Consider the following 27,150-nt stretch of genomic DNA (forward strand, 5'->3'; position numbering starts at 1 on the left):
AGAGATGAGACTCTTTCCCACAAAAGGTTGAAGTACTCTGACAACATTTGTCAAATACAGTGTGCTTTTGCCAAAATGGCATACTTTTCCCTTTTCTCTGCATCAAACAAAGCAATGATGGATTACTGTATTCCTGTGAACATACTTATTTAAAGGGCAACATACAACACTACATTTACTCTCACAAACACTATTAAGTAAAAGATGCAAAAGAATATATATACTATGAGTCTACTCATAGAAGGTATAAAACTAGGCAAATGTTAATTTTTTAAAAATTTTGGATGGGGATATAAAGTGGTAAAATCATGAAGAATAACATGGAAATGGATCATCATAAAGGGTAGGGTAGTGTTATCACCAAGGTAAGGGAGGTAGAGTGGAAAGAGGCAGGAAATTATGATCTAGAAAGGACACAAAGAATTTCTGGGGTTGCTGATAGTGGAAGTTTATTTTATAATAATTTGTTCAACTGTGCATTTGTTTTATGCATTTATTATATCTCACACTAAAAAAATAAACATTAAAAACATGGCTGTATGCAGAAACAATATGATTATTTCTATAGAACAGAAAACCATAATAATAATTATAACTGGAACTTCCAGATCTAGAAATAAGTAGAAACAACTGAAAATTTGACCCGCCTGGTCATTCTTTCTTAGACTTCTTTGCTGATTTCTCCTCTTTGACATTGGTCCTCTTCTTTTTTCTGGTTACTTATTCACTCTCTGATGATCTCAAATAGACTCATGACTTTACATACCATCTGTATGCCAGTAATTTACAAACTTACATCTCTGCTTCTTCTAAATTAATTCTAGACTCATAAATATCCAACTACCTTTTCAACAGCTCCACTTGGATGTTTAATAGGTGTCTCAAATTTAGCATGTCAAAACTGAATTCGTGAACAAAACTGAACTCAAGGCTGTTCCATGTTTTGCCTTCCTTATCTTAGTTGGAGCAAACACATCTGTTTTGCTCAGGTCAAAAGCCTTGAAGCCAACTGAGACACTTTCTTTTACATCTTCTGTCTAATCTATCAGGAATTCCTTTTTACCTTTAGAATGTAGCCAGAATTCAGCCCCTTCTCACCACATCTGCTACTACTACCTTGTTCGAAGCCCACTATCATTTCTTGCTTTGATTTATCACAGAAACCTAACAGATCTTCTTGCCCTTATCCACGTTCCCCTTCCCCTTATCAGTTCTCAGTAGAGCAGCTGGTAATACAAGTATTTCCTGCATTTTGCAAGATCAGGTTACACCACTTGGCTTTTATGAAGGACCTACATTAGTACGTGTTTTTACTAACTGGAAGAAATATGAGGACTTTTGCTTTTACAAAAAAGACTGAAAAGTGACAATAGCATCCCGAGCTTGTTTTGCAGTGAGCTTTTAGAGACTGCGCACCTCCCCAAGTGTTGGGAGAGGTGCCGCCTCTCCCTGAGAACTGCTTCAGCCTCCCAGCATCAAGCCACCATAACTTTGAACTGGTCTGTGTGCATCTGTGTTTTATCTCCATTTACTTTGTGCATCCCTTAGCAAGATGTGTCCTAAGGTGTAAGAAAAAAGCCTAGGAGATGTTATTTTTTGACTCTAGGAACATGAAAGATTTTTCCCATGTAAATTAAGGTAATTGCTTCTTTGCTTTATGCCATTTTGGCTTATGAAAACTTTCATAGGAACTGCATATTTGGAGAATGCTGGGGAAACCTGTACTTGTAAAACATAGGTAGGATCACAGTACTCCTTTGTTTAAGGCTTATCTCTGGTTCCATGGTTTACACATAGGAAAACCCAGAGTGTTTTTATAGTACCCAGTATGATCTGTGCCACTCTTCCTCCTTGACCTCATTTTTTCTAACTCTCCTTTTCACTGTACTCCAACCACACTAGCCACTTTGGTGTTCCTCGAATATACTAGACCTGCTTCCTACCTTTGAGTGTTTGCACTGGCTGCTTCCTTGCCTGAAACATTCCCCACCCACCTCACCTGGCTAACCCCCTCACCTCCTTCAAGTCTTTGCTCAAATGTTGTCAAGTTTCAGATGGCAATTGATTTAAAATTGCAACTCGCATTTCAGTCCTTCTTTCCCACTTTACTGGTCTTTTTTTCCATAACAATTCTTACAGATTCTTAGTAATTCTAACAACCAGTGTGAATTACTAACTTATATGTCTGTTATTTATTGTCTGTATAACCCCCTAAACTGTAAGTTCTGAGAGGGCAGAAATATTTATCTAAGCTTGCTTACTTATGTATCCCAAATGCTGCAAGTAATACCTGGCATATAGTTAGTGTTAACTTATTTGTTGAATGAATTTATACAAGATAATGAACCAAAAACACTCTTGGTAGGGCCCTGGAGTCAGCCTCGTGGTCTGAACTAGAGTCAAGGGGAGGGCACTAACCCTCCTGTAAAAAAGGCGAGAAAAAGTGGCCACCAATGCCTGCTGCTTCCGTTTGTATAGAACTGCATTTCTATTTTCTTGACATGGCTAGACAAAATGCTGCCCATGTCCTTAGTAATATTGGGGATTTAATAGAATATGAATTCTGAGCTGCTGATGTGAGACTGGGTTCTGGACCTGGAATCCTTGTTTGGGGAGCTGGGTATGGGAGTAGATGGAAGCAGCCAAAACCTCTGGGTCAAAGCTGGGAGAGGGCTAACTGTGTGAGAACTGAGAGCAACTGAGCAGAGAAGAGCTCTGGAGGATTTAAGGCCTTGGGAGGTGGGGAGAGAAAGGGAGGGATGCAATGATTAGCAACCAGTACAGGAGATGTGCTGGGAAGGTGAGTGTTAAAGGGAGATTAAAGACTTTATCTCCTCTGTTTATAAATATTTGCAAGTGTTACAGAGCTCCTCTGTTTTTTGTTTTTTGTTTTTGTTTTTTTTCTGTGAAATCTTAGATAAAGTTTGGATTGCTTCGATGTAAGGAATTTCTTCCCAGAGAATGGGAAGAGGTTGTGTATCTTGAGTCATAGTTGGCACAGGGTAAGAATAGACTGCGTTTGGGGATATTTGGCATCTGGATCACAGGTAATTAGGAGGAAGTGATAGGATTTAGTGATGGATTGGGATAAGGGACAGGAATTTGGCAATTAGATCATTGGTGACCTTGGAAAGAGCAGTCTCTGTGGAATGGTAGGTACAGAAGCCAGAATTGAGTGAGCTGGAATGTGAATGAGAGATGAGGAAAGAAAGACACCCCATATAGACTATTTGTTCAAGAAACTTAATTGACTGGAAGAGAATTTAGGGTTAAGGGATTATTGTTGCAAAGTGGTGTTACTAGAACTTGTTTGTATGCTGATAAGAAGGAATCATAAGGGGCTGGAGAGGAGGAAGGAGAGAGGGGACGTAGATACAGGGAAATTTATAGTTTCTGTGGTAGGTATAGTGGCATTGTTTATGGGGCAGCTACTGCTTGGGCCATGCTGTAAAACACTAGTGTTAGTAAAATGTAAATTATTAGCGTTATCTTTAAAGATATAGGGCCAGAACTTCATAGGTAATTTTTGACCTTGCAAGGGAGCCAAGACTCTCCACTGTAATTTGAGAGTTTTAGAATTTGTAGCTATTTAGATGTTGGTATTCCAATAAGTTCACAGTACTATTTGAGATATGTATGATACAACCTCAACCACATGAGGTTCTTATCTCCTCCATGAAACCTCTGTATAGCAGTAAATAACTAATTCACTCTTACTTGATTGCTTCTATCAGGACATGAAACAGAACCTTATTGGGGTTCAGAAATCAGTTTCACCTCTGTGTTCTAAAACCTGCAGGGCAGGCTTCATGTTTTATTAATCTCTTTATCACCAGATTGTACTTTCTGTACAGTGGCTTCTCAGTAATCATTTGTTGTCATTAATCAATGCTAGATAGTTTTGAGGAATTATCCCATAAGCACCAAACTTTTAAAATTGTAAACATTCAGGATAGCAATTCTCTAGAACTTCATGCATTGTTCTTGACTTTCTAATATATTGAACAAAGTTTAACCCTCTGAAGATTTTGGGGAATTAGGGTTCAGATGCTAAAGTCTTCAAATAACCTCAGAGCTCCTCAAAACGTGTAGGAGTACTTATCCTGATGTTGAATGGCTCAGCCTACTGGCATTTGTTTTGTGAAGTTTTAGTTTTTCACTTTATTCTCCATGTGATTTTAACTGCTATTCTTCTCCCTTTCATTTTCTGCTGCTTCTTTGTTTTCATTTTAAAGATCTTTTTTATTTTTAAATAATCTACACCCAACATTCGGCTTGCCTTACAATCCCAAGATCAAGAGTCCCATGCTCTACTGACTGAGCCAGACAGACGCTTTTCTGCTTCTAACCAGATTAATCTATTGATGAATCTGTTTGGAAAACTATGTATTTTAGAATTGATAGAGTAAATAGACTCTATAGGACTCTTCTGGGAATAGGGCTATGCACACTGGTGTATGAACTGCTCCATTCTATTCATTCATTCCTTTAACACCTTTTGGGGGTCAGTACTATAATAAGTGCAAAGGCATAATTTTATCCTTGTCTTCAAAGAGTTCAGGATTAATCTCTCTTAGCAACTCAAGCCTTTTTGTTGTGATTCTCAGCTGTATTTCAAGTAATAGTGTGGTGGTGTTTTTTTAAAGATTTTATTTGGTTATCTGACAGGCAGAGATCACAAGTAGGCAGAGAGACAGGCAGAGAGAGAGGAAAGGAAGCAGTCTCCCCGCTGAGCTGAGAGCCCGATGCAGGGCTTGATTCCAGGACCCTGGGATCATGACCCGAGCCGAAGCCAGAGGCTTTAACCCACTGAGCCACCCAGGCACCCCAGTTCTTTTTCTTTTATTTTAAGATTTGAGTGATGTATTTTGCATATAAGTAATAAAGGTAGGAGTTAACTAGGAGTTGCTTTAGCCATCTAAATTCAGTTTTATATGGAATTGCAACTGGAATTATAAGATTCGTTTTAAGACCAAAGTTACCAATAAATAAATAAATAAAGTGTTTGTCTTTCCTTTTTCTCTTTAGGAGATACAGATGAAGAGGACTGCGATTGAAGCTTTTAATGAAACAATTAAAATATTTGAAGAGCAATGTCACACACAAGAACAACATAGCAAAGAATATATTGAGCGATTTCGCAGAGAGGGGAATGAAAAGGAAATTGAACGGTAAATCTACCTAACCCTTCCAACTGCATCAGTGAGATGAGACTACTTTTCTTACCCCAATAGTCTCTTTTGTGTTTGCTTTTACCCCCTTATATGTCATATATCGAATTATTTGCTGTTCTAATGGCACCAAACTGAATCTTCTCTTCTCTGTGTTCCTTCTGTGTCCTTCCAAATTTTTAACTGCTGCTCATCTTTTAGGATTCAGCTTACACATGTCTTTTCTTTCTTTCTTTTTTTTTTTTTTTTTTACACATTTCTTTTCTAAGAAAAATTTCCCTGATTCCCTAGACTGGTTGAGAAGCTTTTTATCCCTACCCCGACAGTATCTGGTCCTGATTCCTCCTGTAACATTTACTAAAGATCACCACCACTAAATTACAAGCTTGTTAGTGGAATAAGGATGGCGGCTTATTTTCCCTGATAGCTCTAGCACCTGTTGTGGTCCCTGAGAGTACATGGTGATGCTCACTGAATTTTTATTGAACTGAAAATCAACAGCAGCACTCTGAGAATAAATTGAAGGCTGAACAAAACTGTGGGCAGGAAGACCAGCTTGACTGTTGCTGGTGACTGCAGTGTTTGTGGTCATCAGGTTAAATGATGGTGAGGGCCTGAACCGGAGCAATGGCGGGAAAGCGGGGGGGGAATTAATGGAAATGCTGAGGACTCAATACCTGACCAAATATGATAGGTGTGGGAGAAGTCAAGGATTATTTCTACATTTGTGATAAGAATGAATAAGGTATGGTGTTATTCACCAAAATAGGAAGTGCATGAGGAAAGTTCAGGGTTGGAATCAATGAGTTTGAGGTTTCTGTGAGAACCCAGATGGAGTTGTCTGAGAGGCAGACAGCTGGTTATTTGGTTTTGGAACTCATGGTACGGAAAGGATTTGGGAGGCATAAGTGTGTAGGTGATAGTAGGTGCTAAGAAGATTACCCAGAGAGAGTGAGCAGCATGAGAAGTATTGAGTAGCATGAGAAGTATTGGGGTCTGGCAACGAAAAGGATATTGGAAGTCTTTATCGTAGCAAATTTAGTGGAATGTTGGGAGACCGAGCCAGAAAACAGTGGGCTGAGGAATGAAAAAAGTGGATAATAAATAAAAATGAATCATCTGCAAGGGAAAAGCAAAACTGTTTCTCACATTAGCACCAAAGTGTCAGTGAACTTCTGTGTGTATAAGAATAGGGCTATAAGGGCTGTTGAGGCAGTATAGCTTAATGGTTAAAACCATGGGCTTGAATTCTGTATTTATCATTTACTGTCTGTGTGATCTTGGTAAGTTACTTAACTCTCCCAGCTTGTTTCCTCCTCTATAAACTATAGATAATATATTTTTGAAATGCTATGAGAATCAGGTGATAGACACACACATGCATATTTATGGTACAGAAAGGCATGTGTGTGTATGTATATATGTATCTTGGCATGTGATATCAATAAATAGCCATTACTATTAACAATGAAGGGATAGAAAAGAACTTGTAGTTTTATTGCAAAGGGAGGTAAAGTAAGCTGATGATGAAGTTTTAATAGTAAGACAAAACCACATATTTCTGAGTGACGAATGAATGACGCAGACAGTTATTGCCTTCAGAGCACAGCAAAACTTTGCTGGAAAAGCTTATCACCATTATCTGCTGAGTGCTTGCCAAGATACACCAGGCACTATTTGGTCCTTTTTACATGTATTACGACATTTAAGTCACATAATAATTTAGTGAAGTAGGTACTATTGTAGCCATGCATTTTAAACAGATAAGGAAATGAAGGCACAAAGAAGCTGAATAACTTGCCCAGGCCATGTAGTAGGTGGCAGAGATTCAGGCTCAGGTAGGCTGACTGCAAAGCTGTTGCTCTTAACTGTTAGGTCGTGCTACCTCTTGAAGATCATACATACAGCTTTACTTGTTCAGTTATGACTGAATCCAGTGCCCAAACAGGGTCATCAGGATTTTCTCTCATACTCTTATCTTTTGCCTTAGTTTTTCCTCTATGCTGGCTTCATCCTCAGGAAGGCTTTCCCTATGAAGTGGCAGAATAGCTGCTGGGAGTCCTAGAATCACATATTTTTGATTTAGCAATCTCAGTGGGAAGAGAGAATCTCTGTTGGCAATAGTTCTAGCAAACTAGAATTGACTCTCATTGGGTCAGTTAGGGTATTATTCCCATTCCTGAACCAGTCACTGGCCTGAGGGTAGCTGTAGGATGTAATGGAAAACTCTTTCTTTTTTTCTTTAAGATTTTTTTTTTTTTTAAGATTTTATTTATTTATTTGACAGAGAGAAATCACAAGTAGATGGAGAGGCAGGCAGAGAGAGAGGAGGGAAACAGGCTCCCTGCTGAGCAGAGAGCTCAATGGGGCGGGGCGGGGTGGGGTGGGGTGGGGGAAGGACCCTGGGATCCTGACCTGAGCCTAAGGCAGAGGCTTTAACCCACTGAGCTACCCAGGCACCCCTTGTAATGGAAAACTCTGAATGGCTGCCTGGGTTATGTGAATATTCTCATGTGACTGAGATGGGGGCAGGGAGTCCTTACCTAAAGGGAACACCAAGGTGCCATTTCCAAAAGAGCGAGAATAGATAATGGGCTAGGCAAGAACAACAGATGTCTACCACACTTAAGATATTAGGACTAGGCTCACATTATAGAATGTTTCTGCTCAGTTCCTGTTTTAGCCTTAATATGTCAATATTTTCACAGAATTATGATGAATTATGACAAATTGAAATCACGTCTCGGTGAGATTCATGATAGCAAAATGCGTCTAGAGCAGGATTTGAAGAAACAAGCTTTGGACAACCGGGAAATAGATAAAAAAATGAACAGTATCAAACCTGACCTAATCCAGCTGCGCAAGATCCGAGATCAGCACCTTGTGTGAGTAGTCTGGGCCTGTATGGGAGGAAATACCAGCACCAGATGACTGCTGGCACTAGACATGTTAGAGGCAGAAGAAGAGATTTTAATTGGGAACTGGCCAGTGAGATTGTAAGAAATGAGGAAAGCAATCCTGGTAGTACTTGGTGGTACCAGAGTTTACCTAAAGTCAACATGTGGGGCAAACCAGAATGTAGCATTCTAGATTCTAATCCATACAAATGGGAAATCTCAGAGGGAGGGTATGGCATGAGCAATGTGGTGTAGCTTAAAAAGGACAGGTACTCAAAATGGATGAAGGACCTCAATGTGAGAAAGGAATCCATCAAAATCCTTGAGGAGAACACAGGCAGCAATCTCTTCGACCTCAGCTGCAGCAACTTCCTAGGAACATCGCCAAAGGCAAGGGAAGCAAGGGCAAAAATGAACTATTGGGGACTTCATCAAGCTTTTGCCACAGCAAAGGAAACAGTTAACAAAACCGAAAGACAGCTGACAGAATGGGAGAAGATACTTGCAAAGGACATATTAGATAAAGGGCTAGTATCCAAAATCTATATAAAGAGCTTAGCAAACTCAACACCCATAGAACAAATAATCCAATCAAGAAATGGGCAGAGGACATGAACGGACATTTCTGCAAAGAAGACATCCAGATGGCCAACAGACACATGAAAAAGTGCTCCATATCACTCAGCATCAGGGAAATACAAATCAAAACCACAATGAGATAACCATCTCACACCAGTCAGAATGGCTAAAATCAACAAGTCAGGAAATGACAAATGCTGGCGAGGATGCGGAGAGAGGAGAACCCTCCTACACTGTTGGTGGGAATGCAGGCTGGTGCAACCACTCTGGAAGACAGCATGGAGGTTCCTCAAAAAGTTGAAAATAGAGCTACCCTATGACCCTGCAATTGCAGTACTGGGTTTTTACCCTAAAGATACAAACATAGTGATCCAAACGGGCACTTGCACCCGAATGTTTATAGCAGCAATGTCCACAATAGCCTAACTATGGAAAGAACTTAGATGTCCATCAACGGATGAATGGATAAAGAAGATGTGAGATATATATATAGATACACACACACACACACACACACACACACACACACACTGGAATACTATGCAGCCATCAAAAGAAATGAAATCTTGCCATATGCAATGACGTGGATGGAACTAGAGGGTATTATGCTTAGCGAAATAAGTCAATCAGAGAAAGACAACTATCATATAATCTCCCTGATATGAGGAAGTGGAGATGCAAAGTGGGGGATTTGGGGGGTAGGAAAAGAATAAATGAAACAAGATGGGATCGGGAGAGAGACAAACCATAAGAGACTCTTAATCTCACAGAACAAACTGAGGGTTGTTGCGGGGAGGGGGGTCGGGAGAAGGGGGGTGGGGTTATAGACATTGGGGGTCTGTGTGTGCTATGGTGAGTGCTGTGAAGTGTATAAACCTGGTGATTCACAGACCTGTACCCCTGGGGCCAAAAATACATTATATGTTTATTAAAAAAAAAAAAAAAAAGGACTGCTTAGTGTTTGCCTAAATACAAAAGCCAGAATCTTTGACTACATAGTAGAACCACAGAAATAGAAATTACCCCTTATGAGCACAGACAACAACACTAATAGGGGGGGCTTACAAATAAGTATACAGGACAGTCTCTTAAAGGGTTTTTATAGTTAAGAAATGAAATTCTGTATTCAAGTAATAGGTATATGTGCCACCAATAGCAGGCATGCAAGATAATTTGGAGAGTGAAACTCAACTCTTTAATATTATAGAAAACTGTATGATTTAGTTAGATATAGGGATATTACTCAAATATAGATTAAAAGATATATTTTTAGAACAAGATGTTAGATTTTTAGGACAAATGATTATCTTATAGAAGGAAAGAATCCATGAGAAAGGAAAATACAAGGTTTTGTTCTAGGTAATGAATAGACTGCTACAAAATATGTTTATAGGTGACTTTTATGCTTGTAACACAACTTGATTCAAACTCATGGTAGAAGACAAAGTAAGACCTCTGACTGGGTTTTCCATTGCCTTCAAGGTTTCTTTGTATGAGAAGGAGAGAGGGGAGAAAATAAAAGCTTAGAGATGGGAACAGTGGCTATTGAGCTTCAGCAGAGTAAAATCTAAGGTGATAAGTTTTGAGGGCAAACAATTAGAACTATGCTGTGCTGAGTACTTTTTAGTAACTCCTCTCTAGAGATCATTTCAGTTTGCTATTGTGGAAAAAAAAATCAAGTACACATAGCATACAGAAGAGATTTGGAAACAAGGCAAGTAAGGTACCTTGTCTAAAATCAGGGGGGTCTGCTCTTGGGAAGCTTATGTGATTCTGGTCATGTAATGAAGCTGAAGAAAGGCCCAAGAAGAAGACTTATGCCATGGACCAAAGGAATGACTGGAAGTCCTTGTTTGCTCTGGAAATTGATAAGATTATTTAAAAAAATACACCATCGCAAGAGGCATAGAATAAGTATGGCAAACTAGACCTTGAATGTTCCTTTAATGAGTTACATAAACTATATATAAAAGAGTTTAGATAACATCATGGGTGACAAATCATGATCTGCTAGTAAAGATAATTAGGGTGTTTAGGGAGATATTTACAGATTATCTACTATATGCTGGTACCATTTTCAGCATTGGGAATAACCATGAACAATAGGACAGACCCCTTTCTTTAAAGCAGCTTACATTTTAGTGGGGGAGACAAACATAAGTGAAAATATAAAATAATGAATTTCAGGCAAGTGCTATGAAGAGGATAAAATAAGGTAAAATATGGAGAAGAGTGACAAGGGGACTGTCTTAGTTGGGATAATCAGGGCAGTCCTCCCTGATGAGGAGAGGATGTTTATGATGAGACCTAAATGATCAGGAGCCTGGTTGGAGGATGGGGATGAGTTTTCGTACTCACTCCAATTTTTACATCAGTGGCCATTCGGTGGAACTAAATTTAATGGTGTGTTGTTTCACATCTAAAGCTTTGGTATATTTAAAAATACTATGATTTGCCTAGTGATGAGGCACATTTATATTAATTACTCAGATTGCCATCATGAATTTCTTGTGGCTTGCTTTGGTATAAGAATAGACCTTGAAATTGTTTTAGAATGTTTTAACTTCAGGTAGTGGGCCACACAGGAGTTGAGTCTTCTGGCTTAGCAGAGATTGCAAATGTGACATCATGCTCACATTAACTAATGATTTCAGAAACAGATGTCCCCATGTGTTTGAGTGCAAGTATATGTGTGTTTATGGTTGTACAGCCTTCTAGAAAAGGAAAATGAAAAATGAGAGAAGTGCCTAAACTCAGGTAACTCCTCTGCTTTTTTGCAGAAAGTTGGGGGAAAGTTAAGGGAAAACTAGTTTAAGGAAATCTCTGGCCACTTTTAGTGGGAGTGGGTTAAAATAAGAGGTTCTTGGACTCTGGAAATTTGGTTAGCTTCACATGTCCACTTAGGCAGAGTTTGCACAGATACTGACACTGGTGTCTTCCTTCTGGCAGGTGGCTCAATCACAAAGGAGTGAGACAGAAGCGCCTCAATGCCTGGCTGGGAATAAAGAACGAGGATGCTGATGAGTAAGTTCTCTGCCTTTCTATCAGAGGGTTTTGTTCCCAATCTAAGCCTTCTTTATACATGCTAAGATGTTGGCTCTCATTTTCACTTGAGGACATTGAATCAAGAACTTTGTACTTCTTTTAAATTGAATTGCTTGAAGAGTACCCTGTAGGCACTTGAGGTCAGACACCCATGAAGCCACGTGAAGCCTGGGTACATAAGCATTGGTCATTCAGACATTCATATGTCAGCTGATTGGATGAGACTTGTGAATTTTGTGTTTTCTGCACCATAAGCAATAATGAAGTTGTTAAAAAAACGTCCAAGTAATTGTAGTTTTACTTTGTCATTTCGTGGTTAAAGATTTAGAGGAGTGTTTTATTCATGAGTTTGCTTTTAGATGCGAGTAACCTGATCGTTAGAATAATATTTTAACATTTAATTTTTAGGACATATTTTATCAATGAGGAAGATGAAAACCTGCCACATTATGATGAGAAAACCTGGTTTGTTGAGGATATCAATCGAGTACAAGCGGAGGACTTGCTTTATGGGAAACCCGATGGTGCATTTTTAATTCGTGAGAGTAGCAAGAAAGGATGTTATGCTTGCTCTGTGGTGTAAGTCTTTTCTGGCAGTTTAACCTTTTGAAAATTTGTGCATTGATTAATAGAAACTCAATCCCTCCTAAAATTCAGTTAAAATTATTTGAACTAGAGTAATGAGAACCCAAGGCTTAGACCTTTAATATCTGTATGAAGAAAACAGTTAGTTGCTTTAGGAGAAATAGTACCTGAAATTATTTGGGGGATTTTAATTTCACATGGTAAGCAGATTTAGCCCTGCAGTGTTGCTATTGGATTTTCAGGTATTTATGAAAAGTAATGTGAGATCTTCAATTGAAAGATCCCCTAAGGAGGGGTGCCTGGCTGGCTCAGTCAGTAGAGCCTGTGACCCTTGATCTCAGGGTCATCAGTTCAAGCTCCACATAGGTAGGTTGTGGAGCCTACTTTAAATAGGTATGTTAGTTGAAATTAAAAAAAAAAAAATCCATAATTTAAAAAAAAACTATTCTATTCTATTCTATTTATTTATTTATTTATTTATTTATTCATTCATTCATTTGTCAGGGGGAGAGAGAGTGTGCACAAGCAGGGGAAGAGGCAGGGAGAGGGAGAAGCAGGCTCCCTGCCGAGCAAGGGGCCCCATGTGGGACTTGATCCCAGGACTCTGGGATCATGGCCTGAGCTGAAAGTAGCAGTTCACTGAGCCACCCAGGTGTCCCCCCCGCAACCCCGCCAAAAAAAAAATCACATAATTTTGTAGTAGACTCCTGCGTATCTAATTTGGGCTTCAGTGTTAGTTTAAGTAAGGCTTAAGAACTGTTTTTACTTCAGAAGAAAAACTATCTAAATTTTATACTTAAGGTAGTATTCTGTTGGGGTAGTGATCAATACGTTGGGTATTTTCCTTAAGATGATCTTATGACTTTGTTTGGAAAAGCCTATTTTATTAGTTTCCATCCATTCATTTCTTTATTTACTTATTTATTTAGATATTTATTTGAGAGAGAGCAAGTGTGTGAGAGAAGGGGAAGGGACAAAGGAAAAGAATCTTCAAGCAGACTCCTGCTGAGCATGGAGTATGGGGCGGGGCGGAGTGGGGGGCCCGCTTTGGGGCCTGATCCCACCCTATTATCCATGAGATCACTACGTGAGGGGAGGTCATGAGTACTGAGCCACCCAGGTGCCTCTGTTAGTTTCCTTTTAGTAGAAAGTGAGATTCTGGGGACAGCTAACCATTTTGTGTGTCATGTATAGTCCTTTTGTGTGTCATGTATAGTCCTTCAGTGACAGAGACCATAGTTAGAGAAAGGTATAATATGACTGTTATGAGAGCAAGCTTTGGTACCACATATATTACATTCAAATCCTGACTCTACTTACCAGATGTATAATCTGGGGTAAATTACTTTACCTTTCTTTGTCCAGTTTCCTTATCTGAAAAATAAGGATAAGTATCTACTTGAAGGTTTTTACAAGTCATAAATGAGTTAATATATGTAAGGTGCTTTAATCAATGTTGGTACATAATAAGTGAATGTTATCTACCAGTATTATTATGATAATGATGCTAATGATGGATATGGCAGAAAGCAAGCAAAAATAACAGGATGATTTTGCCCTCAGAGGGCAAGGTGGTGAGGATGGACAAGAGACACTCATATTAACAGAGTGCTCAGTGCTTTATGTGATCATCTTGTTCTTAGTGGTCTCTGGAGTCAGAGTTTGATTCCAAGTTTACCTGGTTTCAAAGACCACATTTTTCTATTACATCATACTTTCTTCATTTCACAATTAAATATCCAAGATAAATAGAATTACTGTGAAATAGGTATCATCAGTAGGCTGTACACATAAAGAACTATTAATTCTGGTGGAAGAGGAGAGGGTTGGGAGGTTTTGTGGAAGAGGTAGTTTTGAAGTGGACTTTGAAAGGATGAATAATGGGATATCTATGGGCAGAATATGGGGGAGGACTTGAAAAGTGCATTAGATTAATGATTTTGCAAAGATACAATTATTTGCAATTTTTTTTTTAAAGATTTATTTATTTGAGAGTGGGAGTGAGTGAGCACGCAAGCAGGGGGAGGAGCAGAGGGAGAGGGGAAGCCGACTCCCCACTGAGCATGGAGCCTGACTTGGGGCTTGGTCCCAGGACCCGGAGATCATGGTCTGAGCTGAAACCAAGAGTCAGATTCTTATCAGACTCAGCCACCCATGTGCCCCTACAGTTATTTAAAACATTCTTTTCTCTCTTACCTGGGTTGCTTAAGTTATCTGAGTGGAAATGCCAGGACAGGATTGTTCTTACAGAAATTGAGATCTTTTAAAAATAAAAAGAAGAAAGGCAGTAAGACCAGTGCATTGTACTCTTACACTCACACAGGTCATTGGGTGGCACCTGTGGGTTAAGGACTTGGCTGGTAAAAGGTGCTGCCCCGAAGCTCAGCTAACTCCTGGGAGACCAAGGAACAGCTTGAGTACCTTGAAGAGGTGTATTCTTTTCCTTCTTCCTTTAGCCACAGACTCCCAGGCCTAAGTCCACAGCAGTGTGGATTTCCTTTGCTTATGAAAACCATCTGTAGACGTATATCATGTTTCCATTCACACTGAGGATGGTTGGAAGCAAAGAGTCTAGTATCACAAAGACTCCCATTTGTTTGCCAGCCATTCTGGCTGTAGGAAGCCTGCCTACAGTAATCTCCCTGTATACTTAGAACACTTGCTGAAGTAGGAATGTGAGTACGTTCAGTTTTTTAGGAGATTCTCATAGCAAAATTAACATGATCATGTAGAAAGTCACACATGGAACTCATTTGTTCTTCCATGTTGAGTTCTGTTAATGACATCATCAAGAAGCCTAAAAAGAAATTGCTTACCTCTACAACCTTCTTAGGCTAAAGACCCGCAGCCAGCAATGCCTATATTCACTAGGTTAAGGATTCAGGTAATGAGTACTTATGATCCTTACTGCCATTTAGGTTAAGAAATTTAATAGGGATAGAACTAGACAGATCAGAAAGGTAGCAGAAGATTTGAACAATATTTTAAAAACACCTAGAGCTAACAACAGCAGAATATACATTCTTCTTAAGTGCACATGAAACACTATGCAGGATAGGCCATAGTTAGGCCACAGTCTCAATACATTTAAAAGTGTTGAAGTCCCACAAAAAATGTTTTCTAACCACAGTGGAAAGAAATTAGAAATCAAAAACAGCAGAAAAGGTGGGAAATCCTTGAATGTGGACAGTAAACAGCACATGCGTAAATAACCAATGGGGTTATTGGGACGCTTGGGTGGCTCAGTGGGTTAATCCTCTGCCTTCAGCTCAGGTCATGATATCAGGGTCCTGGGATCAATTCCCGACTCAGGCTCTCTGCTCAGCGGGGAGCCTGCTTCCCCTCCTCTCTCTGTCTGCAGCTCTGCCTACTTGTGATCTCTCTTGTGTCAAATAAATAAAATCTTTAAAAGAAAATAACCAGTGGGTCAGAGAAAGAAAACAGGAAATTAGAAAATACTTTGAGATGAGTAAACAAACACAGCTTACCAAAACTCACAGAATTCAGCTAAAGCAGTCCTAAATGCCAAATTTATAACTATAAACATATATGTTAAAAAAAAGGAGACCATATATTAATAAAGTAACCTTCCACCTTAAGAAACTAAAAAAGGAAGACTAAACTAAACCCAAGCAAAAAGGAGGGAATAATAAAGATTAGAATGGAAGTAAATAAAATAGAGAGTAGAAAACAATTGAGAAAATGAGTGAAACCAAAAGTTGGGATGGAACTGAATTACAACCTCAAGTAAACTGCCCCCATCCCCACAGAGAAGAAACAAATTACTAAAATCAGGATGAAAGAAGGGGTCATTACTCGTAGTCCTTATAGAAATAAAAAAAGATGAGGGAATGCTATAAACAATCATATACCAAAAAAATTAAACCCAGATGAAATGGACAAATTCCTGGAAGCACACAAACCACCAAAACTGACTCAAGAGGAAACGGAAAATTTGAACAGAACTATAATAAGAAATTGGGTTAATAATAATTATTATAATAATAAAAGCTACCCACAAAGAAAACCCCAGGCCCAGTTGTCTTCCCTGGTGAATACTGCCAAATATTTTTAAAAGAATTAACAGAAGTCCTTCACAAACTCTTCTAAAAAGGGGGGGTGGGGTGGGAGAGAACTTCCCAGCTCATTTCAGGATGGCAGTATTACTGTGATACCAAAACTAGACAGAGACATCACAAGATAACTATGGACCAATATCCCTTAGGAACACAGACACAGAAATCCTCAACAGAATAATAACAAGGCAACTCCAGCAGCATATAAGCAGCATATACCATGACTAAGTAGAATTCATCCTGGGTAGGCAAGGGTTTTTTCAGCATAAAAACAAAAACAAAACAATGAACATAATATACCTCATTAATAGATAAAGGACAAAAATCACATGATTAAGTAGAATCACAAAAAACATTTGACACAATCTAGCACTCTTTCATATTAAAGTCTGAACAACCTAGGAATAGGTTCCTCAACTTGATAAAGTTGAAGAAAAAACTCAGAGCTAATGTACTTAATGGTGAAAGTTAGTGCTTTCCCCTAAGATCAGGAAGAAAACAAAGATGTTTATTCTCACCACTTCTAACTACCATTGTACAGAAGGTTCTAGTTAAGGTAAATTGGACAAGAAAAAGAAATAAAAAGTATCCATTTTGGTAAGGAAGATGTTAACTATTAGAGCTAATAAATACGTTTGGGAAAGTTGCAGGTTAAAAGATCAGGATTCAAAAATCAGTTGCATTTCTAAATACCAGTAATAAACAATCTGAAAATGAAATGAAGAAAGCATGCTACATATAATATCATCAGAAATACCTAGGATTAAAACAAAAAGAAGTGCAAGAGGGGCGCCTGGGTGGCTCAGTGGTTTGGGCTGCTGCCTTCGGCTCGGGTCATGATCTCAGGGTCCTGGGATCGAGCCCCGCATCGGGCTCCCTGCTCCGCAGGAGGCCTGCTTCCCTCTCTCTCTCTCTCTCTCTCTCTGCCTGCCTCTCTGCCTACTTGTGATCTCTGTCTGTCAAATAAATAAATAAAATATTTAAAAAAAAAAAAAAGAAGAAGTGCAAGAGCTGTATGGTGAAAACTATGAAATATCACTGAAAGAACTTAAAGGGAGACCTAAATAAGTGGAAAGACATCCTGTGTTCATGGATTAAAAGATTTAATATTGTTAAGACAGAAATAACATCCCAAACTGATCTACATGTTCCGTGTAATCCCTATCAAAAATCCCAGCTGGATTTTTGCTGAAATTCACAAAATGATCCTACAATTTCTACAAGGGATCCAGCACAGCCAAAATCACTTTGAAAGAATAGAAAAAGTTGAAGTACCTCCTGATTTCAAAACTTACAAAACAAAGGTATAGTCATCAAAATTGTGAGGTGTTAACAAGTATAAACATGTAGCTCAATGAATAGATTTGAGAGCCAAGAAATAAACCCTTAACATTTATGGTCAGTTGGTTATTAACAAGGGTCTCCAGACCATTCATTGGGGGAGGAGGTTGTCATTTAACACATGAAGCTGGGACAACTGGAAAGCCACACGCAAAAGAATAAAGTTGGACCCCTACCTCACACCATATATAAAAATTAACTCAAAATGGATCATAGACCCAAATGTAAGAGGTAAAAGTATAAAATACTTAGAAAATATTGACATAAACCCTTGTGACTTTGGGTTAGACAGTTGTTTCTTACAAACTAAAAGCACAAACAACAAAAGAACTATAATTAAAAACATTTTATACCAAAGGGCACTATCAAAGTGAAATATTTCTCCCACAGAATGGGAGAAAATATTTGCAAATCATGTATCTGTTAAGCAACTAGTGTCTAAATCATAACCCTTAGCAAAACAACCAAGGGCCTCAATTTAAAAATTGGATAGACATTTGGGGCGCCTGGGTGGCTCAGTGGTTTAAGCCGCTGCCTTCGGTTCAGGTCATGATCTCAGGGTCCTGGGATCGAGTCCCGCATCGGGCTCTCTGCTCAGCAAGGAGCCTGCTTCCCTCTCTCTCTCTCTCTCTGCCTGCCTCTCCATCTACTGTCAAATAAATAAAATCTTTAAAAAAAAAAATTGGATAGACATTTAAAAAATGGACATTTAAAAAAATGGCAAAGGATTTGGATAGACATTTTTAAAAATTCACATACATAGTGCTATATTAGTTTTAGGTGTACTACATAATTCAACAATCCTATACCTTTCTCAAAGTTCAGCAAGATATGTTTGCTTTTCATCTCCTTTATCTATATCACCCATCTTCCTCCCTACCTTCCCTCTAGTAACCACCAGTTCTCTGTATTTAAGAGTCTGAGGGTTTTTTGGTCTTTTTTCCCCCGTGTTTGTTTATTTGTTTTGTTTCTTAAGTTCCACATATGAGGAAAATCATATGGTGTTTGTCTTTCTCTGACTGATTTCACTTAGCATCATACTTTCCAGATCCCTCCATGTTGTTGCAAGTGGTAAGAGTTCATTCTTTTTTTTTTTTTTTAAAGATTTTATTTATTCATTTGAGAGAGAGACAGTGAGAGAGAGAGAGAGAGCATGAGCGAGGAGAAGGTCAGAGGGAGAAGCAGACTCCCCATGGAGCTGGGAGCCCGATGCGGGACTCGATCCCGGGACTCCGGGATCATGCCCTGAGCCGAAGGCAGTCGTCCAACCAACTGAGCCACCCAGGCGTCCCGAGTTCATTCTTTTTTAAGGCTGAGTAATATTCTCTGTGTGTATATCTCCCATATCTTCTTTATTCATCTATCCTGATGAATCCATATCTTGGCTATCATAAATGCTGCGGTAAACATATGGGTGCATGTATCTTTTTGAACAGTGAAGGAAATCAGCAGAACAAAAAGGCAACCTACTGACAGAAGACTTTTGCAAATGATATATCCAATAAGGGGTTAATATCCAAAATATATAAATAAAGAATTTAGACAACTTCACACACAAAAAAAACCCCAAATAACCCAATGAAAAATGGGCTGGGGACCTGAACAGACATTTTTCCAAAGACAGGCAGATGCCCAACAGATATATGACGAGATGTTCAACATCACTCATTATTAGGGAAATGCAGATCAAAACCACAGTGAGCTACCACCTCCCACCTGGCAGAATGGCTAAAATCAACAACACAAGAAACAACAGTTGTTGGTGAGGATATGGAGGAAAAAGAACACTTGTGCACTGCTGGTGAGGATGCAAACTGGTGTAGCCACTCTGGAAGACAGTATGGAGGTTCCTCAGGAGATGAAAAATAAAATTACCATATGACTCAGTAATTGTACTACTGGGTACTTATGCGTAGAAAATAGAAATTCCTTTAAAGAAGATCTATAAATGGTCAATAAAGATACAAAAAGATGCTCCACATCATTAGTCCTTAGGGAAGTACAAACCAAAACCACAATGAGATACCACTAGGATGATTATAATAAAAAAGATGGACAATAACAATTGTTGACAGGGATGTAAAGAAACTGGAACCCTCGTATACTGCTGGCTAGAATATAAAATGGATCAGCCACTTTGAAAGACAGTTTGGCAGTTCATCAAAAAGAGATACCATATGACTCAGTGGTTCCATGTCTGGCTCTCTGTGTACCCAAAAGAATTAAAAACACGTGTCTATACAAAAACTTGTACACAAATGTTCAGAGCAGCATTATTCATAATAGTCAAAAAAGTAGGGACAACCCAAGTGTCCCGTCAGTTGATGAATGGATGAACAGAATGTGGATATCCCGACAGGATATTATGCAACCACAGATGAAGTACTGATACATCTACAACACGGACAAACTTTGAAAATGTGCTAAGGTGAAAGAAGTCAGATACAGAAGGTTGTGTGATATTGTAAGTTTCCATTTATGTGAAATGCCAAAATAGGCAAATCCATAGGGACAGGAAGTCGTAAGTGTTTGCCAAGGTCCAGGGGGAGGAGGAAGGAATACAGAGTGACTGTTAAGGAGTATATGGTTTCTTTTCAGGGCAATGAAAATATTCTGGTAGTGGTGATTGTTCCACAACCTTGTGAATATTCTAAAAATCACTGATTTGTATATTTAAAAAAAAAAAAAGCGTTCTCTTTCCAGTGCCTTCTTGCCTCATGAAGATGCAAAGCTGAGTGATTAAATTCAGCCACTCATTTTCTTTCCACCAGGTCTTGGTGCGAGGTGAAGATCTCTTTGTGATAAGTCTATATGGGGGTGAGGGGACACACATGGTCGCATTTTACAAACTTCTGCAGAACACTTCTGTACCTCCTTTGCAGAAAAATTGTTCAAGCTTCTGGTCATTTGAACCTGTCTATCAATACCTGCCTAATTCCCTGTGGTGTGTGTGTGTTGTGTCTTTGCAGTGCCGATGGGGAAGTGAAGCACTGTGTGATCTACAGCACCGCTCGGGGCTACGGCTTTGCAGAGCCCTACAACCTGTACAGCTCCCTGAAGGAGCTGGTGCTCCATTACCAGCAGACATCCCTTGTTCAGCACAACGACTCCCTCAATGTCAGGCTTGCCTACCCTGTCCACGCACAGATGCCTTCCCTCTGCAGATAAAGAGCGAGTGGGAAGAGAGGTTGCTCTCTAGCATTTTTTCCTACAGTTTTTATTAGACTATGAGGGCATTCTTTCTACATAGACTGCTTGTTTTGCACAAGAAGTGATTCTGTGAATGTGGAGAGGCCGAGCAGCAGCGGGCCAGGTTTGGGGCACAAGAGGCCTGAGGTTCTCTGAGACTCAGCTGTGCCGCTGCACTGACATAGGAAGCTGGAAGCAGATGATGTTTTTTGGGAAAGTCTGTTTCATTGGGTTATTGTTTTGTTTAGCCAGGCACCCTCAACAGAACATGTTAGGCTTGATGGGGTTGGGGTGTTGTATCTGGAAATCTCTGAAGAGTCCACGTCCTCTCTTGGTCTTCATCTCTGAGAAGGGGGCAGGGGCATGGCTCTGTGGGGAGTTCTGTTTTGATCTGGCGGTCTCTATCAACCTCCTCCCAAAACGAAGGCTGTTTTAGTTCTGTGGTAGAATGGCATTTGGTGAAAAAGACAACCAAAGGAAAATGGGGAGGCTTGGGATTTCATTTAGGTAATCTTAGTCAAGGAGTAAAATCACCTTCAACTGAAGGTACTTTATTAACTAACATAAGTTAGGTGTCAACATCTCAGTAGCTCCTCCCTCTAAAGAAGCATTATGTTTAGAAACCAAATTGATCTCAGCAGAACAATGTTTGTTGCCAGACTAACGTCTGATGGAAGACAGCACTAGTATCTGAATGCACACTTCTGTACCAAAACTTGAAAGTGAAAAGAAAACCAGAATTTGTTAGTTTTAGCAAACACTAAAATTGGTCAGTGTAACTCTTTCTGCCCTGCCCTTGTTTCTCAGAGATGAGGAATAGTGTTCTTTTGGGGGGCATGGTGAGCTTTGAATCATAAAATGAAGTTGGTGCTTGTGTGGTGTTTCTTTAGCCTAAAGAATGATCTGTTGTTGAAAACCTTTGTAACTTGTTTGTATGAGTAAAGAAAAGGTGCAATCCAGTGCTTTTAGATGGCTTGATATACCAAATAATGATATAGAACAACAGTCTTATATGTGCTTCCCTAAATTTAAAGGCCCTGCAGAAACAGTAAACATGGTTTAGTTTCCCTTCATCTCCCTGTCCTTTGTGGGGTAGGGCCTAGGGAAGCCACAGGTGGCAAAGGTTGTAGCAGGAAGGGAGCCGGACTCTTGTCAGGGTCCTCAGTAATTCACACACCCGGAGGCTCTGGTGTCTCGAGTGAGGGTCCTCCACATGACTGGTGTGCTTCCATGCAGTGGTTTCTGAAACTTTTGTAGAGAGCGGAAATAATGGCTTGGAGTTTAGACTGTTAGTAAAAGCCATATGGAAGTTTTCCTCTTTGCCATTTTTGTGAGCCTGACATTAAGATGATGTGCACAGACTGTCCTCATGCTCCAGTGGCCCTGATTTTAGGCCAGGAATCTTCTGCTCCACGTGGTTTAAGCCTTCCAGCTGAGTGAAGCTAGGCGAGTGGAGTTGGAGGCAGGCGTGTACTCCTACCTCCATCACGCCCCACCCCCATCAGTCAACACTCATTCTGCGAATAGAGTTAAGCTGTCTCTGAGCCAAGGCTGGAACCATAAATAGGCTCAGGGTGAGTCAGCTGTTTGAGTCCAAAGCTGTGCAGTCAGGCATCCTGGTTGAACTGGAGAAGCAGCTGGTATCTGGGTCTTGGTGTATAAAGTTTACAGCTAGGAAAGCTCTAGTGATGGAATGAAAGAAAGAAATCCTGCTTTCCCTGAGCACTTATCTTGGTGACAAGGTCTAGAATGGACCATGATGTAAACATAGATAAAAAATTTTGGAAAAACTTCTAGAGTTACTAACAATGAGGATAGGAAGGAAAGGGCCTATCTTCAGCTTTTATTTGGTTCCACTGCAGTTTCAGGATTATGCAAGGCAGACAGATGAGCCCCTCCCTCCAGCGTCCTGTTCTGACTTAAGCCCTTAACTGAAATCCAGCTGCACATCTCTTCTCCACATTGCCAGGGAAATTGCAGGGAAATCTTGCTGAGGGTTTTACTGAATAATGTCAGGCTAGTTGCTGCTGGGTGGCCTTAACACCTGGTGTTGAACCTGCTTAAGCTGTTCAAGATTGGGTGCAAAAAATCCCTCCTCTCTGGTATTAAAATTTAGTGTGTTCTGACCCTCTTTTAAAATAAAATGGGAGTAAGGACGCATGCATGTGACATTGAACCATGTGTTGCTTCTTTTCAGGCAGTCACAAGGGTGCATGGGGAGGGAGCTAGCCCCATCTAATACTTACTACACTTACAGCTAAGGGCTAAGCTTGTGGAGAAGGACTGTTTTGTTTTGTTTTTTGATCCTATATTCCTTCACTTTTTCCTTCCTGTTTTTCATTCTCGAAAGTTCACAATTGCTTTTTGGGAACTAAGGCCTAGGGATCATTTGAGAAGTTGGCAAATATCTCTTCTGACTAGTTGCCATATGATGTGCTTGATCCTGAGCCAGTGGAAATGGCATAGGGGCCAGTCTGCTAACCACATGGAGGGGGAGATGCAGCTCCTATACTTCATGGCCTTGGCAGCCTTCATTGAGTCTAGCTCTGTGTCCTGTCCCATGATTTGGGCCCTGGGACTCTCTCTCTTGGCATCCTAACTGCAGCTTCACTGAAGCAGAGTAAAGGAGACGGACTAACACCAGAGGGGCTCCCTGTTTTTCTGGCTAGGACAGCCAGCCACCAGCATGGAAGCAGCTTGAGGCTGACTGAACACAGGTCCTACACCCAAATTTTCCAGGTGGAGATTTCATCAGAGAACAGTGGTCTCTGTCTCTTCCTGATCATAGATGGTAAATCATGGCCAGGGCTCAGGACTGTATAGGCTCTGTCCTTACCACTGATTTGGCCAAGGTTGGGGACTTCCTACTCCATCTCCAAGCCAATGGGACCTCCCACTTTCTATGGACCTCATGTGCTCTAAAGAAGCATTGATAGCCAATGTGTGTGGTGTCTTCCATAGGTCTCTTTTTGCTGCAAGGAACCAGCCTCATGGGTCCTCTTGGCCAAGAATTGCATCTGGACAATTCCTGGTTTTCAAGGTGGTCTCTGTTGCCAGTTAAGACTCGAGAGCTGGGCTCTTTGCTGTCACCTGCTCCTTCTTGCTCTAGCTCTAGCCACCTGTGACAAACAACCTTGTTTCCTTACAAATTCCAGCATGTGACTTTGGTGCCCTGTTGTTACTTGTGAAAAACCTATTCTTCTGTTGTCTTTGATGTAGTCAAAAACAAAAAAACAAAAAAAAAACCCCATGTAGTTTACGTAAAAATATCTGATTCATAAAGAAGCCAACTATATGTCTTGTGTTGGGACAGTTCATAATGTAGTTCCTAGACCACTTTTGCAAATTGTTCTTGTCACCAGATGTGTTCAGACATTGCTGTGCAGTTGTGGGGTGGGTGGGGGGCGGAAGTGAGGGGAGATAATTTTTTGGTCTTTTGTTTTTTTATCTTCCCCAAGAGGGGACAGTCTGGCCAACTTGCTCCAGTAATGCAATAAAGACATTGCAATAAAGCACTTTTTTGTCCTCATGCTATAGAGGGGTTGGGCTAGGGGTCGGGTGGGGGGGCAAGAGGAGGATTAGGATGTTGAAAGCCCTGAAACTCCCAAACCTTCTCTCCCACGAGCACCAAAAGATTGGTCCTGGGGCTGAACTGGGGCCACTAGGCATGCTCTTTCCCTGAGCAAGAGAAGCTGACCCTAACAGGCATGATGCCAGCATTTTGTCCATCAAGCACAGGACACAGTGAGACTCAGAAACCAGTCCTAAGAGAGTTAAACCTGAGAGCTGTTTCCTCCTCACCCCATTCTGAAGTATTAGAAGGCCCAGTTTACTGATTCTCATCACATCTTTCTGCCTGGAAATAAAAGTGTTTCCACAGTCTATTTTCTGGGGGCAGGGAAGATGTTTGTTGCCCAAGGCCCTTGTCACCCTCCTGCCACAGCACTTTGTTAAGGTTTCTGTATGGTAGACCGTAATTAACAAAGTGTGGCCACCTCTTTGCACAAGACAGTGTAGTTCCTGTGTACTCTTAGGCCCCACCCAGGTGTGTAGTGAATTCTATATCAGACTGGGTGGGGGATAGTCCACTGCTCTAAATTATCTTGCCTGTATCCTCTCACCCCACTCCTAAGAATTATAGAGGACTTCCCCGCATCCCAAGAATTGTTCCACTCTTTGTGTAGGATGCTCAAATTCCTGTCTCCAGCCCAGTCTAGTCTTCTGAACTCCACTTGTGGGTTGGATAGCTCCACTGGGCCTTGAATGTCCCACAAGCACTACGAACTTTCTGTTTATAGAGAAAACATGCTTGGCTGTGAATTCTCTTTTCTACCACCAAACCTACAAACCTGCCTATGTCCACATAATTCCTCTGCCTCTCACCTGTTAAATTACACAAGTTAGCCCTCCTCCAACTAAAAGCCAACCTTTCCACAGGTTGTATAATTTTGGATCCTGTTTCCTCCCTCCTTCTCAGGAATTTTATGATTAGTTGTCAATTCTTTCACTGTTGTTTTCTCTCAACCAGATCATCCATTGACATTTAAACATGGTTGAGTGGGTCTCTTTCCACTTCCTAACCTCTACTGAATCCTGTATCCCTTTATCTCTTTGCCCTACTTCAAAGACAAACCTTTTTACAAAACTGTCTAAATTTGTCTCTGTTCTCTCTCCCACCATTTCAGTGCAGGCTCCACCACCAGCTGAAACTGCTCTCCTTGAGGTCTTCAGTAACCATCATCATTGACTACTTGCCATGAACAACTCCCCCCACCCCAACTCTATGATGACTCAGCGTCTGGTTTTCCTCCTAGATCTTTGTTCCTTTTAATTCTCTTGGACGACTCTGGCTGCCTTTTCACTTATGTCTTTTTCCCTGGCAGGTTTATCCATATCCATGATACCATGTATCATCTTTAGGCCATTTATGTCTGCCTGTGTTTCTCCTGCACCACCCTCTATCGGGAGGTACCTCACAGCATATTGAATGTGGGGTCATCAGCCCAGGTTCTCTTCCATTATTTCACATTTCAGTGGTGGAAATCTGTACCTCATTTGGTTACATAAGTCAGGAAAGCAGTCATCATCCTTGAGACCTTCCTGTGTTTCAGACTGGCATAATACACACCACTAACCTGTATCAAGTTTACTTTCTGAATACCAAAGACATCACTTCTCTCCCAACTTCATTTCTTCACTACTCTAACCTTAATACTGGAAGGGCCTCCCTTCTTCCACAGTTGCCCCACTCAAATCCATTCTCATATAACCAGTTATCTTTTAAAAAATATGAATCTGGGGGCACCTGGGTGGCTTAGTCATTAGGCGTCTGCTTTCAGCTCAAGTCATGATCCCAGGATCCTGGGATGGAACCTTGCATCGGGCTCCCTGCTCAGCGGGAAGCCTGCTTCTCCCTCTCCCACTCCCCTTGCTTGTGTTCCCTCTCTATCAAATAAATAAAATCATTAAAAAATACAAATCTGAACCTGTGTCAACCCATTAAGTAACTTTCAATCACTCTTAGGGTAAATTACAAAATTCTTAAAGTGGTCTGGTTTCTCTCAAGTTTAGGATCTCATCCCCTACTTCAGTTACTCTTCCCTGGATCCTTCCCTTCAGCCAGTCCCAATCTCGGGTTTTTCTTCTGTACATATTCTCTGTACAACTGCCATCTATTCCTATGGCCTTACCCATATTTGCTGATGGCTGCCAAATCTGCGTCCGGCTCCTACATATTCCGTCCTCAAGGCTGTCCTAGTTCAGACCACTAGAGTGGATCACTACATCATTTTCTCTCTGGTCTGCGTATTCCACTACAGCCTCCTTACACTGCAGCCAGCCTCTTCCTAAACCATCAATGTTGATTATACCACTTCCCTGCGGTTACCTTTCAGAACTCCTCACTCCCCTCAGGCTAATCTGGTGGTGGTTTTCAAAGGAACACCAATGGCACTTGGGGCAGCTGCCCTATGCATTACAGGATGCTTAGCGTCTCTGTGTCTCCTCCTTCCCTCACCCCCCATTTCCAACCCCCTAAGGGGGGGCAGTTCCTTTTTTACAGGAACTGTTGCAAGATGTGCCTGCCCCACCTCCTTCATCTTTGCTATGGCGCCTTTAACCAGATCCTGATACATGTGGGAGGCTCCCTCAGACAACCAGTTACCTGTGTTCCCAGCATCCAGTACAGGCTGGCTGAGGTCTGCTGCCAGTCAATGAAGGAAGAAATGAGTTCAAGAAGGAACTGAAGGCTAAGGGGCAGACAAGCTC

The 27,150-nt window shown here is 40.6% G+C and overlaps 1 protein-coding gene across 1 annotated transcript in view; it reads left to right on the forward strand.

Moving 5' to 3' along the window:
* Positions 1-24,396, forward strand: part of PIK3R3 (phosphoinositide-3-kinase regulatory subunit 3) — a 57,133-nt gene extending 32,737 nt beyond the window's left edge. Inside the window, exons 7-11 of the mRNA XM_032361015.1 lie at positions 5,029-5,171; positions 7,880-8,056; positions 11,597-11,671; positions 12,101-12,271; positions 20,664-24,396. Coding sequence (XP_032216906.1) covers positions 5,029-5,171; positions 7,880-8,056; positions 11,597-11,671; positions 12,101-12,271; positions 20,664-20,862 — 765 coding nt within the window. The 3' untranslated portion in view covers positions 20,863-24,396. The remainder of the gene's footprint in view (positions 1-5,028; positions 5,172-7,879; positions 8,057-11,596; positions 11,672-12,100; positions 12,272-20,663) is intronic.
* Positions 24,397-27,150: the final 2,754 nt, after the last annotated feature.

Source organism: Mustela erminea, chromosome 10 (assembly GCF_009829155.1).
Source record: "Mustela erminea isolate mMusErm1 chromosome 10, mMusErm1.Pri, whole genome shotgun sequence".
NCBI lineage: Eukaryota > Metazoa > Chordata > Mammalia > Carnivora > Mustelidae > Mustela > Mustela erminea.